Genomic DNA, 17,438 nt, shown 5'->3' with positions numbered 1-17,438 from the left:
CATCCATATAGTAGGATACTACAGAATATTTAAGTAGGATATTAAAATCATGTTTTAGAAGTTTACTTATATGGTAAAATGCTATGATATAGCTTAATAAGTAGAAAACAAAAGTTTTCTACTAGGCAATATGATCCAATTTTTAGGTTTTAAAAGTGTGTATATATACATATATAGAGGGAAACTAGACTTCAATAATTTCACAAGGATGTTAGCTCCAAAATAACAATGGTTATTTTCTTTTCTTCTGGATGCAAAATTCTCTGCAATTAAGTATCAATTTAGAAAACTGGAAAAGAAAAACCAGTGCTATTTTAAAGGCTTGCATTTATTGTGTTTTGAGAGTGATTTCTCTACTTATACTGCTCCCTCCTATGGCTTATTGCTGAAGGAGAGTTCATGAACAAGCACAAACTGGCTTCCCAAGAAAAACAAAATGGTGCTTGATCCCCCTGGACAACAAGTTAAGGTGGACTCCACGTAGAAACAGTGGACAGATTGCAGGAAACAAAAGCATAATAATGAGAGTATAGGGGCCAGATCGGAGCTTCTGACCAGTCCAGGGAAAGATGCACGTGCATTTCTGCCTCATGACCAGAGGAGAAAATGAAAAGCAAGCCAGCCAGCAGATGAGAAAGAAGCCAATCAGGGAATCTCAACCTCCCGGGGCCAGGAGAGCAGTTGTAAGTTAGGTGCAAAGTAACTGGACAGATGCTTCCAGAACACAAGCAGCACCAGGCAAGACTCGGGGCCTGAGCTGCCGGAACCAGACTGGCCATGCCCTGCTCCTTCCATTCCCGCCAGCCCAGTCACCGGGCCACACCTCACACTGGGGTGAAGGAGCCACGTTGCACCAGAGACGGCTGTTGTGAGAGAGAACGGCTTCCACGGGGAGTCTGTAGGAAGGCGGAAGAGTGGTGTCTCCAGGAATTACAGCCCCTGGAAGGCACCGGAGCCTCAGAAAAGACGTACCTGCTCAGTCTTCATAAAGCAGGCCCAGCTGCCTTGCCTCCCCAACCTCCCCTCAAATGCCTGTTTCTGCAGGTCTGCAGCTACAAACAAGTCCGGTCAGGGCCCTAAGAGCAGGCCCAGACACAGAGCTCTGAGCAGCACATCACTGAGTTGAGCCCTCCAGCTGGGCAGGCCAAAGCACTCCACACACCACACAGAGCAGGCCAGACCCCTGGGCATGGGGTTCCTAGCTTCTCACTTCTCCTGGAAAATACCCAAGAGTCAGGCCCTCATCTCCAAGAATTCGAGGCAGTCAAGGGCTCCAAATATACCTCTCCACAAGCTGCCGTGTTGCCCCTGTGACCTCCTTGTCCCTCAGAGCGTAGACAAAAGGGTTGAGCGTGGAAGTGACAGCTGTGTAGAAGAGGTCCACATCCTGAGAGGAGCCTGCCCGAGGCCTTATACAGGCAATAGTCCCAGTTCCAAAAAAGAGCATGACTGCAAACAGGTGGGAGGAACAAGTCGAGAAGACTTTACGGTGTCCCTGGGATGTCACTTCCCCAAGGATGGTGGCAAGGATTCAGGCATAGGAGGCTATGATCAGGGAGAAGGGGGTCAGGATAAAGGTTATGGTGAAGGCAAGATTGCCCACTTAACCCCAGAAGATCTCAGCACAGGCGGGATGTCACACAGGAAGTGATGGATTGTGTTGGCACCATGGACGGGCAAGGTGAAGATACAGGTGAAGCAGGGAGTGCCGCTGATGATGCCCGCGAGGCAGGAGGCCCCCGCCACACTGGCACTGGCTCCCTGGCTTCTCAGGCTGGTGCAATACAGTGGCCAGCCAACAGCAGTGTAGTAGACACAGGCCACAATCGTGAGCAAGCAGCATTTAGCAATGCCAACAGGATAAAGAAGTACATCTGCACGAAGCAGCAGGCAGGTGGGATGGTGGAGCGGGAGGAGAAATCAGCCAGCATCCTAGGATGGTTGTGGTGTAATGGATCTCCACCACGGAAAAGTGGTGAAGGAAGACATACGTGAGCAAACACCTGGCAGCATCTGCGAGGGTGAGGAGCTAGCTGCCCAGCAAGGTGACCAGGTAGATGCAGAGCACTCCCCAAAACAGAGGGCCCTGAGGGGAACCAAGACCTGAGAACCCCAGCAAAACAAACTCCATTACTGCTGTACCATTGCCATCGGCCATGTTCCCAAGGCCAGACTGGAGGGAAGAGCTGGGAGAGGACTCATGTAGCACCAGGAGGCAGACAGGCAAACACAGAGGCTCTGGCTGTGGCAGGGAAGGTGTGGAAGCATCCACAGGAAATAATCCCAATTATCAGGAGTAGGATGGCAGAGCCCCTGGGCTGCTAAGAGCTCCCTCCCAGAAAAACCCTCAGAAGGGAAAGAAGATAAGCCTGGGGAGCTGATGGGGAATGGCAGACCTGCCTTGGTGCTGGCAGCTTGGAATACACCTGGGTGGTCTGTTCCACTCACCTGAGCTCCAGGTTCTGAGAGCACAGAGCTGAAACAGTTCAAACAGCTCCCTTGAGAAAGCAGTGAGGAATCTGGGCAAAAAGGTGGGTGTCCAGACAGAATATATAAAGCTCTCAGGAGACTGGAAGAAAAATGGACCCACCGGGAGGAAGAGCTGGAATGAGAGGAAAAGCAAGAGGGGACACAGGATCAAAAGTTCTCTAGAGAAGGCAGGAGGCAGGTGGCTTTTACCTGCAGGTGGGTCCCCACAGCCCTCAGAACGCCCCCCCATAGAGCTCCTCAAGGAAGCTCAATCTCCCCCAACCCCATGAGACCCTGATTCCCAGAGCAGAGGACAGGGAGGGCAAGCAGGCAGGAGGCTGACTAAAGGGGAAGGGAGTTTTGCCCAGGGACCAGGGAGAAGGTAGTAGTTTCCTCCTGCCCCTCACCAAGCCTAAGCCCCTCTGAATCCCCTGCTGTCCAGGAGGGAGGACAGCTGTCCCAAAGACAGCAGAGACCAAATGCAGAGGTGCTGGGATTACCCAGAGTCCCTCCTCAAGGCTTGAATGAAGCTGGGCTCAGAAACCAAGTGTGCTAGCGCCCTGGCCAGTGTCTATGTGCTGAACTGCTCAGCCCACTGCCTCAAGGGCTGCCCTCCGCTGGGGACGGTTCCCAAACGGGCACTGGGCTGTTTCCAGCGCTGGAAAGCAGGGAAAGCACTTTTACAAAATCCTTTGCAAAACCGTGCTAATACTCCTTTGCAAAACAGTTGCTCAAATAGCAACAGCTCTGACTTCTGGTAGAACTTCTCAACCCAGCCAGAGGTTCAACCCTCCCCACCACTCTGGCTCCTGAGGAAGGCTTTAGAAAAAATAGACACTTGCCCATATCTCAGCTAGGACAAATGACATCCCAACAGCAGGGATGATAGGTGACCCAAGAGGATGCCTCAAGCACTAGTGGCTCAATGAACAAAGACCAGGGAGAAAAAGCAGGTCCTTAGCATTAAGTGTATCACTTAACCAGCAAGGGAGCCTCGTTCACCACAGGTTTACCTGCCGCTTGATGTTCTTTGGAGATCCTTCTGATTCAAGGCAGTCTCTCATTTGTCTGGGCAATTTTCTTTTAGGGGTTGCAAAAAAGTTATTTTTGAAGAATTCTAAATAATTTACATTTTTTAATTTAAGCATAACTCCCTGATCTTTAAGGGTGGCTAATACACAGAGACTTTCTGAAAAGGAGGGGGAAAAGAGTAACTGCAGAGGAGCAGCCTGACAAATACCACCTCTCCCAGTGATCACCATCCATGTCACATCATGTCAACAGTGAGCACCTTTGCCCTGATGGGATGACAACAGCGCTCACCTCAGTGGCCTTCCTCATAACCCCATCACAAGGACCACATCAGCCAAAGCCCAGTAGAGGGACATGCTACCAGACACCTGAGCAGTGCTCCTCAAAACTGTCAGGGGAGGACACCCAAAACAAGGAGAACCTGAGAAACCAAGGAGACACAACACCCAGAGGCAACGTGGTGTCCGGGAGAAAACAAGCAAAGGAAACCTGAAAACGTGTGGATCTAGGTGAACAACAAGGAATCCAGTGATCTTAGATAATGGAAAATGTCTGCATTAAAAATGGATCTTAGTGAATAATAATGTACCGATATTGATTCACTAATTGTGACAAATGCATCCTACTAATTTAAGAGGTATTAATAATGGAAACCGCAGGTGAGGTATGTGGGAACTATGCACTATCTTTGCAGTTTTTCCGTAAATGTAAACTATTCTAAAATGAAATATTTATTTTTAAAAGTTAATTTGTTGACATATGCACAAAGTATTATTAAGTGATAAAAAATAAGGCAAAAAATAGTAAATTCCCAATACAAAATATATATTCACATAGATGAAAAACTGAATGATTGATAGTAGATAGATAGATAGATATAAACCAAAGTATTAAAAATGATAGTCTCTGAATGGAAAAGTCTTGGAGTTTTCATTATGTTCTTTTTCTGTGGGTTGTTTATTTTTAGTGTATTTTCGATCCAATGATCATTAAAAGAAAAAAATGGAATTTGTTTTAATGTACTAATATTTTTAAATATCTAATTTATTTGTGGCCAATTATGCCTACTTACACCTTTAGAAATGCTTCAATCAATAGTTTGATTTGCAATTTGGTCAATAGTGAGTGTTTCTAAATATCAGCACACATTTTTCAAAAATATGCATCATTTAAAGGCTGTGAGTAAAACACAGTTATGGGCACTTAAGTTGCTTCCAGATTTATAATATGAGCAATTCTGAAATTTCCAATTTAGAAGAGTTATAAATAAAAACAGGACAAGATGTGGAAAGTATGGAAAACGGCCTCAAGAAGGCAGACTTTTTTCTTACAGAGCAGAGTAATTCTGGAGTTCGTTCAAAATAGGAACCCATTTCCCCAGGATGGTGAATCTCCCACTAGCCAAGCTCAACCCTGTCCCCTCTCTGAGCTGTGAGGAAATGGTAAAGGGAAGGGACCTTGGAGATCTACTCATCTAAACTCCAGGCTACAGAGCAGGAAATTTAGGCCTAGAAAAGCTCACTGGGATAACCCAAGATGGCTCCATGAACTGAGCACAGAGCTGGGACCAGTAATACCACATGCATCGTTCACAGTTGCATAAATCATCTCACTTAACCCTGACATGTGGAGGTTTGATTAATCACACCTATAGCTGTAGAAATGGGTGAGAGAGCTGAAGTGGAGTGGGCGTTCCTTTGTGCCAGTGAGCTCATGCCAGGGTGCCTAAGAGCGAACTGTGAAGCAACACAGGACAGAGGCCCCAGGCCCTGGGAAGGCACGCACCCCTGACACCAAGGGGCCACTCATGCCTCAGGTAGGATGTTTCCGTCCAGGCAATGTGATTTCCACCAAACCAGGTTTCAACCTCCTGGGATGCTCCTGTTTGCTGTTACCCTGCCTGAGAACCTTTTTCCACCTTCCCCTCACAAGGGCATCCTGTCCACTCTTCCAGGTCCAGCACAGACACACCTCTTCTAAGAAGTCTTCCCTGGTTCTCCCAGAGAAACCACATTATCCCACTGCCTTCCATGTTGCACTATCTCAAAACGTAGTAACCTAAAGTAACAAGTATAGATTATCTCATGTTTTCTGAGTTGGGATCAAGGCGTGGCTTCATCCTGGGGCTCTGTGAAGATTTTCGGAGCTGCCCTTAGTGCAAGGCTCCACTGAGGGGGGTCTGCCTCCAAGCTCACTCACAGGGCGGCCAGCAGGCACCCGGCACTCACTGGCTGGGACATCCTTTCCTTGCCGCAGGGGCATCTTCAGAGGGCAACTCACACCATGGGGCGGCTGCCTTCCCTCCAAGTGAGTGAGCAAAGGAGATGGGAGAGGAAGAACACGATAGAGGCAAGGCTTTTTGCAACCTAACCTCAAGAGTGACATCCTATCGCTTTTGCTGTGCACTTAGTTAGGAGTAAGCCACCAGTTCTGGCCCTAAAGGTCCAGGTTACAATAGACTGTGACTTCACCTATGTAACTTCTCTGTGATACACAGAGATGTTCTCCCCGTGATTCCCCATACCATGTGTAGTAAACATATTATCCCTCATCCCCTTCTCCCGCCCTCCCACACCCCTCCCCTTTGGTAACCACCAGTTCATTCTTGGAGTCTCTGAGTCTGCTGCTATTTTGTTCCTTCAGTTTTGCTTCATTGTTATACTCCACAAATGAGGGAAATCATTTGGCATTTGTCTTTCTCCGCCTGGCTTATTTCACTGAACATAATGTCCTCCAGCTCCATTCATGTTGTTGCAAATGGTAGGATATGTTTCTTTCTTATGGCTAAATAGTATTTCATTGTATATATGTACCACCTCTTCTTTATCCATTCATCTACTGATGGACACTTAGGTTGCTTCCATATCTTGGCTATTGTAAAAAGTGCTGCAATAAACATAGGGGTGCATATGTCTTTCTGAATCTGACAAGTTGTATTCTTTGGATATATTCCAAAGAGCGGGATTCCAGGGTCAAATGGTGTTTCTAGTTTTAGTTTTTTGAGGAACCTCCATATTGCTTTCTGCAATAGTTGAACTAGCTTACATTCCCACCAGCAGTGTAGGAGGGTTCCGATTTCTCCGCATCTTCACCAGCATTTGTTGTTCTTAGTCTTTTCGATGCTGGCCATCCTTAACTGGTGTGAGGTGATATCTCATTGTGGTTTTAATTTTCATTTCCCTGATGATTAGTGATGTGAAGTATCTTTTCATGTGTCTGTTGGCCATCTGAATTTCTTCTTTGGAGAACTGTCTCTTCATGTCCTCTGCCCATTTGTTAATTAGGTTATTTGCTTTTTCAGTGTTGAGGTGTGTAAGTTCTTGATATATTTTGGGTGTTAACCCCTTGTCGGATATGTCATTTACAAATATATTCTCCCATACTGTAGGATGACTTTTTGTTTTGTTGATGATGTCCTTTGCCATTCAAAAACTTTTTAGTTTGATATAGTCCCATGAGTTCATTTTTGCTTTTGTTTCCCTTGCTCGAGGAGATGTGTTCAGGAAGAAGTTGCTCATGCTTATATTCAGGAGATGTTTGCCTATGTTGTCTTCTAAGAGTTTTATAGTTTCATGACTTACATTCAAGTCTTTAATCCATTTCGAGTTTACTTTTGTGTATGGGGTTAGACAACAATCCAGTTTCATTATCTTGCATGTAGCTGTCCAGTTTTGCCAACACCAGCTGTTGAAGAGACTGTCATTTCCCCATTGTATATCCATGGCTCCTTTATCATGTATTAATTGACCATATATGGTTGGGTTTATATCAGGGCTTTCTAGTCTGTTCCATTGGTCTATGGGTCTTTTCTCGTGCCAGTACCAAATTGTCTTGTTTACTATGGCTTTGTATTAGAGCTTGAAGTTGGGGAGCGTAATTCCCCCTGCTTTATTCTTCCTTCTCAGGATTGCTTTGGCTATTTGGGGTCTTTGGTGGTTCCATATGAATTTTAGGACGATTTTCTCTAGTTTGTTGAAGAATGCTATTGTTATTTTGATAGGAATTGCATTGGATCTATAGATTGCTTTAGGCAGGATGGTCATTTTGACAATATTAATTCTTCCTATCCATGAGCACGGGATGTGTTTCCATTTATTGATATCTTCTTTAATTTCTCCCATGAGCATCTTGTAGTTTTCAGAGTATAGGTCTTTCACTTTCTTGGTTAGGTTTATTTCTAGGTATTCTTTTTGATGAAATTGTGAATGGAGTTGTTTTCCTGATTTCTCTCTCTGCTAGTTCATTGTTAGTGTATAGGAGTGCCACAGATTTCTGTGTATTAATTTTGTATCCCACAACTTTGCTGAATTCAGATAGTAGATCTAGTAGTTTTGGAGTGGATTCCTTAGGCTTTTTTATATACAATATCATGTCATCTGCAAACAGGAACAGTTTAACTTCTTCCTTGCCAATCTGGATGCCTTTTATTTCTTTGTGTTGCCTGATTACTGTGGCTAGGACCTCCAGTCCTATGTTAAATAGAACGGGCAAGAGTGGGCATCCTTGTCTTGTTCCTGATCTTAAAGGAAAAGCTTTCAGCTTCTCACTGTTAAGTATAATGTTGGCTGTGGGTTTGTCATATATGGTCTTTATTATGTTGAGGTACTTGCCCTCTATACCCATTTTGTTGAGAGTTTTTATCATGAATGGATGTTGAATTTTGTCAAATGCTTTTTCAGCATCTATGGAGATGCTTATGTGGTTTTTGTCCTTCTTTTTGTTGATGTGGTAGGTGATGTTGATGAATTTTCAAATGTTGTACCATCCTTGCATCCCTGGCATAAATCCTACTTCATCATAATGGATGATCTTTTTGATGTATTTATGAATTTGGTTTGCTAATATTTTGTTGAGTATTTTTGCATCAATGTTCATCAGGGATATTGGTCTGTAATTTTCTTTTTTTGTGGTGTCTTTGCCTGGTTTTGGTGTTAGAGTGATGGCTGGCCTCATAGAATGAGTCTGGAAGTATTCCCCCCTCTTCTATTTTTTGGAAAATCTTAAGAAGAATGGGTATTAGGTCTTCACTAAATGTTGGATAAAATTCAGCTGTGAAACCATCTGGTACAGGAGTTTTGTTCTTAGGTAGGTTTTTGATTACCAGTTCAATTTCGTTGCTGATAATTGGTGTGTTCAGATTTTCTGTTTCTTTCTTGGTCAGCCTTGGAAGTTTGTATTTTTCTAGAAAGTTGTCCATTTTTTCTAGGTTACCCAGTTTGTTAACATATAGAGTCTCATAGTATTCTCTAATAATTCTTTGTATTTCTGTGGTGTCCATAGTGATTTTTCCTTTCTCATTTCTGATTCTGTTTATGTGTGTAGACTCTCTTTTTTTCTTGATAAGTCTTGCCAGGGGTTTATCTATTTTGTTTATTTTCTCAAAGAACCATCTCTTGCTTTCATTGATTCTTTCTATTGTTTTATTCTTCTCAATTTTATTTATTTTTGCTCTTATCTTTATTATAACCCTCCTTCTACTGACTTTGGGCCTCATTTGTTGTTCTTTTTCTAGCTTCATTAATTGTGAGTTTAGACTGCTTATATGGGATTGTTCTTCTTTCCTGAGGTAGGCTTGTATTGCAATATAATTTCCTCTTAGCACGGCCTTGGCTGCATCCCACAGATTTTGCAGTGTTGAATTATTGTTGTGATTTGTCTCCATATATTGCTTGATCTCTGTTTTTATTTGGTCATTGATCCATTGGTTATTTAGGAGCATGTTGTGAAGCCTCCATGTGTTTGTGAGATTTTTCATTTTCTTTGCATAATTTATTTCTAGTTTCATACATTTGTGGTCTGAGAAATTGGTTGGTACAATTTCAATCTTTTTGAATTTACTGAGGCTCTTTTGTGGCCTCGTATATGATCTATTCTTTAAAATGTTCCATGTGCACTTGAGAAGAATGTGTATTCTATAGAGAAAGTGAGTTCACTATATCCATTTCCACCCTGATCTAAGAGGAAGACAATATAATTTCAAAACCAAAAAAGTTACCCAAAGGGTACCAATATGGAAGAAAAGATGGGATTGAAGGAAAAGTACCTTGGAAGTTATTAGTTTAAGTGGAGAGAAGACACAGGAAGCCCTCCTCTCCCAGGTTCACAGCGGGGAGAGGGCTTCTTGGCCACTTTCCAGGACCTTCTTCAGAGCATATATATTCCCATGGAAGTAGAAATGGGTTGACTGCAGTATCAGGGGTGTGCTGATGGGGGGACATGAGGGAACCAAGGAGAGAGATGGTGAGCTGAAGAATAATATAAAGATAAAAGGGAGCCAGTGGCTGTCGGCCAGCCCCACAAAGGTTGGATGAAGTTGGCCTCAAGTTGCAGCTGAAAACACCAAGTTTAGACCCGAGAAATATGCCTCCACCCAAAGATCATGAAAATCCATTTACCCCAAGCCCCAGACCTTCTTGGCTCTCCTGGGCCAAGCTTTCTCTTTGTGAGCAAAGATCTCATAGGCGCTAAGAGCTCCTGAGAGAGAGAGCTGGAGGTGGGGGCCTGGCCTCCACAACCCCCTGAGATCCTTTCTAACTCTAGAAGTCTAAAGAGTAACTTGCATATACCCCGACGCATAGATGAAATGATTAACAGATACTTTCTCCCTGTGGATATTGTGTAAGTTTAATTAATTCCCCGGAGTCAGCCAAGTCTTTTCTGGGCTCCGCAGCCTCCCACACTTTCCAGACAGGAGCACCCCTGCCAGCACCACAGTGATTACCGCAAGGAGAACACCACTGTTATTCTGGTCCCTCCACATTTAAAAAAAAAAGAAACAGTTTACAGTCTAGCAATGAACAGAGCCCTTGAGCAATTTCCTTTCACTGTGCCATTCAGTCCCCATGCCAGCCTTAGAGGTGGGCTTAACAGACTACCTCTCAAAACTACCTAAAACTACTAAAAGCCACCCTGCTTTAATGACAGACAAACTATGGAGCCATTGCACAATCACTGGGCCAAGAAGGGTGGAACTGGAACTTGAAGCCACAGCCAGATCCCTGCTCCAGGTTCAGGGCATCTACCACAGCACCTGGTCCTGCCCATCTGGGGCCACCTCTCCCACCTGCTCTGTCCCCACATCTGCTATTTGACCTCTGAAAGCCCAGCTCCTTCTTCCAGGACCGCAGCCACATCATCCTATGCAACAACCCAGGAACAGCTGGCCGCCTCCTAGAATTCTCCTACTGCCCACCCTCCGCACCAGCTTTCTGGAGCAAGACCTACTGGGCAGTCATCAGTCTCTGCCCGCAGTCCTCAGTATACCTCCAGAATACTGCCTACAATTCTGCTCGGTCATCTGCCTCCTGCTCCCTCCCACTCCCTTCCCAGTGCTCAGGAGACACTCTGTTTCTATCTGTTTATTCAATGTCTTGTTTTTTGTTGCACAGCATACTTACCACACACATATCAAACACCACTAGATGGCAAAAATGAGAAGTAGGAACAATGGAGATAAAGAGAAAGAAGTATAAATTGCCAGACCTATGCCCTTCCTACCGGTAAGCCACAGGTTTGGCCCAAAGCTGTTTAGCAGCCAATCCAAAAAAAAGTCTGGTCAATTCCAGAGCTCAGTGTCCATGACATAAAACAGAGACAGACTGCTCAGGGCAGTACATCTATTCTTGGAGCTGAGACCAGACAGAAGTTGCTCCAAGAACACTCCTAAAAAGATGACTGTGGTTGGTGTCCTTATCACTGCCTTTACAGTGAGTTACCTAGGATGGGTTCTAGTAACTCCCTCATTATAGGGGATTCCATCCCACCAGAGGGCCTCTGTGGCTGTGAGAGAGACAGGATGCATCATACTCAGTCCTAGTGATGGTTGATCTAGGGCGGGATTTCCCAACCTAGGCACTATGGCAACTGAGGCTGAATAATCTTTGTTGTGCGTATTCTGTGTACCATAGGGTGGTTCTGCAGCATCCCTGGCCTCTACCCACTAGAAGTCAGTAGCAATCTTCCCTCAAGTTGTGACAAATGTCCCTAGACACAGCCAGTGCCCCCTGGGGCACAAAATTACCCACAAAAGTTGAGAATCACTGATCCAAAAGGAAAAATGATTGACTCCTATTTCCTTTTTAATGTGGAGAGGCAAAGCAGAGACCTGGTTTCATTTTTATTATTTTTTACAGCTTTATTGGGATATAATTTATATATCACAATGGGCAAAACCCACTCATTTAAAGTATATGACTCCGTGGTCTCTGGCATACTCACAGGGTTGTGCAACCATCACCACCATTTAATTTTAGAACATCTCCATCACTTCAAAAAGTAATGCTGTGCCCCTAGGCAGTCTCTCACCATCTTCCCTCTCCCCAGCCACAGGTAATGACTAACCCACCATCTCTCCCTCTTATGGATTTGCCCATTCTGAACATTTCCTATAAATAGAATTATGAAAAACGTGGTCTTTTATGCCTGGTTTCTTTCATTCAGCGTAATGTTTTTCAAAGTCTTTCCATGTTGTAGTGTATAGTACTTCATTCATTTTTACTGACAAATAATATTCCATTGTATAGCTAGATCATATTTTACTTATCAGCTCATCAGTTTATGGACATTTGGGTTGTTTACACTTTGGAGCTACTATGAATAATTCTGTTATGAACTTTTAAGTACAAGTTTTTGTGTGTATATGTTTCCTGGGTATATGCCTAAGAATTGTGGAAGCTCTGTGTTTAATATTTTGATTAATTGACAGTTTTCCAAAAGAGCAGGACCATATTATACTCCCACCAATAATGAATGATAGTTCTAAGTTCTCCACACCCAACACTTACTATCGTCTTTATTCTTTATTTTGATCATCTTAGTGAGTATGAAGTTGTATCTCATTGGGGATTTTTTTAACCAAAAACACTTTTACTTTTGTCTTCAAAGAATAAAGTGTTCATTTTCCAAGATAACTGTGATTAACTTATAAAATGGGCATTTACAATGCATCATCAAAGTATTTGCCTTTAACAGAAAACTTAGCTTCACAGAATCCAAATACCAAAAGGTTAAAAATATTTCTATTTTGTTGTCATTATAAGACAAAACAGAATCTAGCACAGGACAAGAAAATCATTCATACTTTAGGTCTTTCTCTTCCAGGAACAAGCATTGTTATATTATTTCTATTTAGCAAAATCTGATCTAATTTAGCAATCCTTCCTTCTGGGGTGATTTCAAACTCGGTGACATCCTCTAGTACCCTACTGACAAAGTGATCCAATCCTAGAAGCACGCCAACAATTTCCTGATCACTCTTCATCAAAGTGTGAGTTCCTGACCCTATCTATACATTTATCCACAAGCTCTTGAGGTAGTAGCTGGGACAGGTTGGTGGTAGCATTAGCTGTCATGACTACACCAGAAATAGGCTCTCATTGTGGTTTTGATTTGCATTTCCCTAATGACTAAAGATGTGGAGCATCTTCCATGTGCTTATTAGTCATTCATATATATATATATATATATATATATCTTCTTGGGAAAACATCTTTAAATCCTTTTCCCATTTTTCAATTGAGTTGTCTTTTTATTGTTGATTTGTAAGACTTCTTTATATATTCTCGATACAAGTCTCTTACCATATTCTTCCATCTATAGGTCATCTTTTCACTTTATTGATGGTGCCATCCTTAGAAGCACAAAAGTTTCTAATTCCAATGAAGTTCAATACAGCTGTTTATAGCTATAAATTTCCTTCTTTGACCCATTGGTTATTTAGGAATGTGTTGTTTAATTTTCACAATTTGTGAATTTACCAAATTTCCTCCTGTTATTAATCTTTAATTTAATTCCATGTGGTCAGAGAAGATACTTCAGATGAATCTAATCATTTTAAATGGATGGGGCCCTATCTTATGTTTCATGTGCCCTCGAGAAGAGTGTATATTCTGCTGTTACATCTGGTTGGTTTAGCATGTGTTTTAAATCTTCAGTCTCCTAGTTGATCTTCTTCCTAATTGTTCTATCCACTCATGAAAGTGGAATGTAGAAGTCTCCCAGTATTACTGTTGAATTGTCTATTTCTCCCTTTCATTCTGTCACTGTTTGCTTCCCACATTTTGAGGCTCTGTTGTTAGTTGGCTGTACTAATATCAGACAAAAATAGAATTTAAGACAAAAGTTATTACTGGAGATAAAGAGCATTTTATAATGAAACTCTACCTTTTCATCCAGATTCAGAGTTGGGAAACCTCAGGATGAGCCCTCTGTGTCCCAGGACCAGCTTCAATGGTTTGGAGGTGCAACAGTCACATTGGGTGGCCAGGGCCAGCTCCAACAGGAGTGCCTCCCATGCTGGGCTGGACTGGGGGCACTCACAAGTTTCTGTGAGATCAGTTAGTTGCTCCATAAACCTGGCATACATGGCTTTCCTTTGTTTTTAGTACCTATCTTGAAAGGGGGAAATTCAATTTTCATGTATTTCAGAGCGTACAGAACCATGAGTAACTCTCTACAATTGTTGTAAGCTGCGTGGGACAGGCAGGGCCATTTGTGGTGAAAGAGGCTGCCTGCATTTTCCAGGCTGTGGGTATACTAAAAAATGAAGAAATGCCAGAACAGAGCTACTAAAATACTGGTATATTTTAGATATTTGTTTTTAACCAGCCAAAACTCTGAACACAACTAGTAAACACAAAGACAACATGACCTTATTTGGCAATAGGGCAAAGTCTATATTTGAGGCCTTTCATGAATACAAGGCCCAGGCCATATAGTTCTGCTTCCTCAAGTGATAATAAGACCCCTTCTTTCTGGGATACTAGGGAGTACTTTGCTCCCCAATGAGAGGAAAGGAGTCAGAATCCAGGTAAAACAGCTTCCAGTCTACTCCTACCAGGAAGCCCCTTGCAGCCCCACGGATCAAAGAGACAGCTCCACTAGCAAACCCAGGGAGTGGGGAGAAGTGCCTCCTCCAAGCCACAGCCTGCCTCAGCCCTGCCAGTATCCTCCTGCCCCTCCACGCTTCCCCAGGCAGAAACTTCCGCCCAGTGCTATGATAAAATCTACACCACTCCTTTCCTGTCTGGCCAGGCGCTATTACGGAGAAGTCTAGAGGAAAAGGACTGGCAACAATTCCTTGTCTAAACAAGTCACTCCCTTGACACACACAAGCAGAAAAGCCCTTACAGACCTAGATCTTAAGAAGAAAAGAGTTCCTTGTGGAACTTTGCTCTCTCTCAACCCATGTTCAAGCTCCAGATTTTAGCCCAATGTTCACAGAAGCTTGCTTCTCTCCATGTTTTACCAGATCCGAAGTGGGGGAGGAGCTATCTCTGCTCTGATGAATGACCTAGACCCTATGTGCTGTAACCAATTTCCCCACAAGTTACCTAAAAAGAAGCACACTTCATCAGAGCAAGGATTAACTTTTCTCCCAAGTCAATAAAATGTGGCTTCATATTAAGAAAGTGTATATTGCTCCCAATGTTAAGATTTTACCCTATTCCTTGCAAAATGATAACCCTGACTGTGCCGAGGAACAGGGGACTTCAAGCCTGCATTAGCTTGAATAGGTCATTCAGCCCTCCCAGGCCAAGTGTAAGCTCCAAATCTGACCCAAGTCTCTCTCTCCCAGTAGAGGGAAAGGGAAGGTTTCTACTTCTCAGCACACATCACAGCCACATTCTGACTCACATCCAATAGCTTCCATTATTTTTGCTGTGAAATACCAAACATCATATTTGAAAGAAGAGGCTACATGCAGGAGTCACAAAAAGCAAATGCACAAGGAGAGCACATGAGCATGCTGGCAGGGCACACGGTCCTCTGCCACTCCCCCCCACGCTCCCTGCGATCTGTCCGGTGACCAGAGAAGAATGCAAGTCTGCCAACTGAAGGATAAAGCACAGCCAACCCTTCAAAGGTAGAAGCATTGCTTTGGATGATAAAGAAGTATGTTTACACTCAACATTCTGACCTTTACTCCAGCCCTGAGCCTCACCCCATTCCTGAAGCTGAGTGCCCAGCCCCAGTCCTTGCCCCAACCCCAGGAATTGTATCATCTGATCCTCTGGCCCTGACCTGTGCTCACTGACCAGGCCTCCAATTGCCACACACCTCCCCTCACCTGATCTTGGCTTGACTACATTTGGGCCTGTTTGGCCAAGTCCAGCCGCAAGTCTCCAGCAGCTTCTGTTTGACACCGCTTGTGAGGTGCCGAGCCTCTAGCTCCATGCATCTGGGCACAGCTGCTGGACTGAGCCCTTTGCCACCACCCCTCCCTGAAGCCATGCTCTGGAATGTCCAGCCAGCCAAGCCCCACACAACACAGCTTCCTAGAGAAGTGAGAGGGACCAAGGACCTGAGCTGACAAGCTCCATCCCTTTTAGCCAAGAAAGTTGTTTCTTGAGACAGTGTTTTTCAACCTTGTATGTGCATAGGAATGGCCTTGGGATCTTGTGAGAAATGCACACATAAATTCAATAGGCCTGGTGTGGGGCCCGGAGCCCTGCACTCCTAATGAAGGCCCAGGGAAGGCCAATATTAGTGGTCCAGGGAACACACTTTTGTATAACAAGTTTCTAAATACTAATTACTTCCACTTTGCAAAATACAAAAATAGTTTCCAGTAACAACAGCCCACCCAGTGAAATAACAACAATGTCCACCATGGGAAGAGGAGAATATATCCCCAGAGTTTGCTCCTGCACAGAGAATTTAGTCTATCCCACACATATTTTACACTAATCACATGCAGTACCACTTTGAATTTCACTTAATAGTTTCCTATATGTGTGTTTGGTTTACTACTTATGCCTCCTATTTCTATACAGCATTCATTCATTCTGTAACAGTATTGATTATTATTGAGTTGGGGCTACAGGAAGACATGGTTCTTGTGCTCAATAAGCCAACAGGCCATTAAGGGAGACAGATATGTAAACAGACATTTTCAGCACAATATGGTAAGTACAATAATGGTATCTGTGTGTAGTGTGAGGGAAGAGAGACCCAGAACCATATCAGAATAAGGGAATCATCAGGAGAGCCATTCTGGCAAAGAAGAGTCCAAGCTGAATCTGACAAAGAGAGGGAGTGAGCCAAGGATGAAACAGCTGGCCAGGAGGGGGACCACATATGCAGGGCTGTGGAAGCACAGTCAGCAAGGGAGAAAACCCCAGAGAAGAGGCTGGGGTGTCAGTTAGAGGCGGATCACAGACAATCTTTCCAAGTAGTAAGGACCATGGACTTCATCCTGTAGACAATGAGGAAACAGTGCAAATTTTTAAATAAAGGCATGGTATTATTTAAATAATGTGTGGAGAATGGACTTGAAGGTGTCAAAACTAGAAACAGGGGAATCCATTAGTTACATGGTTGTGAAACTAGATGATGTGGGCCTGAACTAAAGCCCTGGTTGTTGGGATAAAAAAGAGAAGATTCAAGGTATGTTTAGAAGATATTTGGAAATACATGATAAGATTTAGTTATGGAGTGAATGGGGGACAGGGCTGAGAGAACAGGAGGGTGAAGGATGGCTCCCAGGTACTTGACTTGGGGGAATTTTAACCAACCAAATCAAAGAGCACAGGAAGAGTTTCTGGTTTGGAGTTTAGGACCAGATGCAACCTCTATACTGATGGATCTCAAATATTTACCTCTAGGCTAAAATGTTCTTTGAAATACCAGATTCAATATTCAACTGCTCATTGAATATATCACCTCAAAGTCAGCGTGGCAAAACCATATTCACCATCTTTCAAGAAAAAAATCTCCTTATTCTGGCAAATTATATCCAGTGAATAGAGACAGAAGTCTCAGAGTAATCAATCTGCTGAGCATTATAAATGTTTAATGGTTGCCATGAGCTAATAAGGAGTTATTTTTTAACAGGTATTGAGTTTCAGTTGGGAAGATCAAAAAGTTGTGAAGATGGATGATGGTGATGGTTGCACAATAATGGGAATGTATTCAATGCCACTGAGCTATACATTTTA

The 17,438-nt window shown here is 43.4% G+C and overlaps 1 protein-coding gene and 1 pseudogene across 1 annotated transcript; both read right to left on the bottom strand.

Moving 5' to 3' along the window:
- Positions 1-1,264: 1,264 nt before the first annotated feature.
- On the bottom strand, positions 1,265-2,158 carry LOC118928764 (olfactory receptor 9-like; annotated as a pseudogene).
- A 10,416-nt stretch (positions 2,159-12,574) lies between these two features.
- On the bottom strand, positions 12,575-12,851 carry LOC118928762 (U6 snRNA-associated Sm-like protein LSm5). The gene is given in 2 exon segments (XM_036918296.2): positions 12,575-12,787; positions 12,789-12,851. Coding segments are annotated over 2 exon segments (276 nt in total).
- Between the last annotated feature and the right edge of the window lie 4,587 nt (positions 12,852-17,438).

This window comes from Manis pentadactyla, chromosome 9 (assembly GCF_030020395.1).
Source record: "Manis pentadactyla isolate mManPen7 chromosome 9, mManPen7.hap1, whole genome shotgun sequence".
In the NCBI taxonomy this organism is placed as follows: Eukaryota; Metazoa; Chordata; class Mammalia; order Pholidota; family Manidae; genus Manis; species Manis pentadactyla.
The sequence above is the reverse complement of the archived record's forward strand: the minus strand, read 5'-3'. Positions and strand labels throughout refer to the sequence as shown.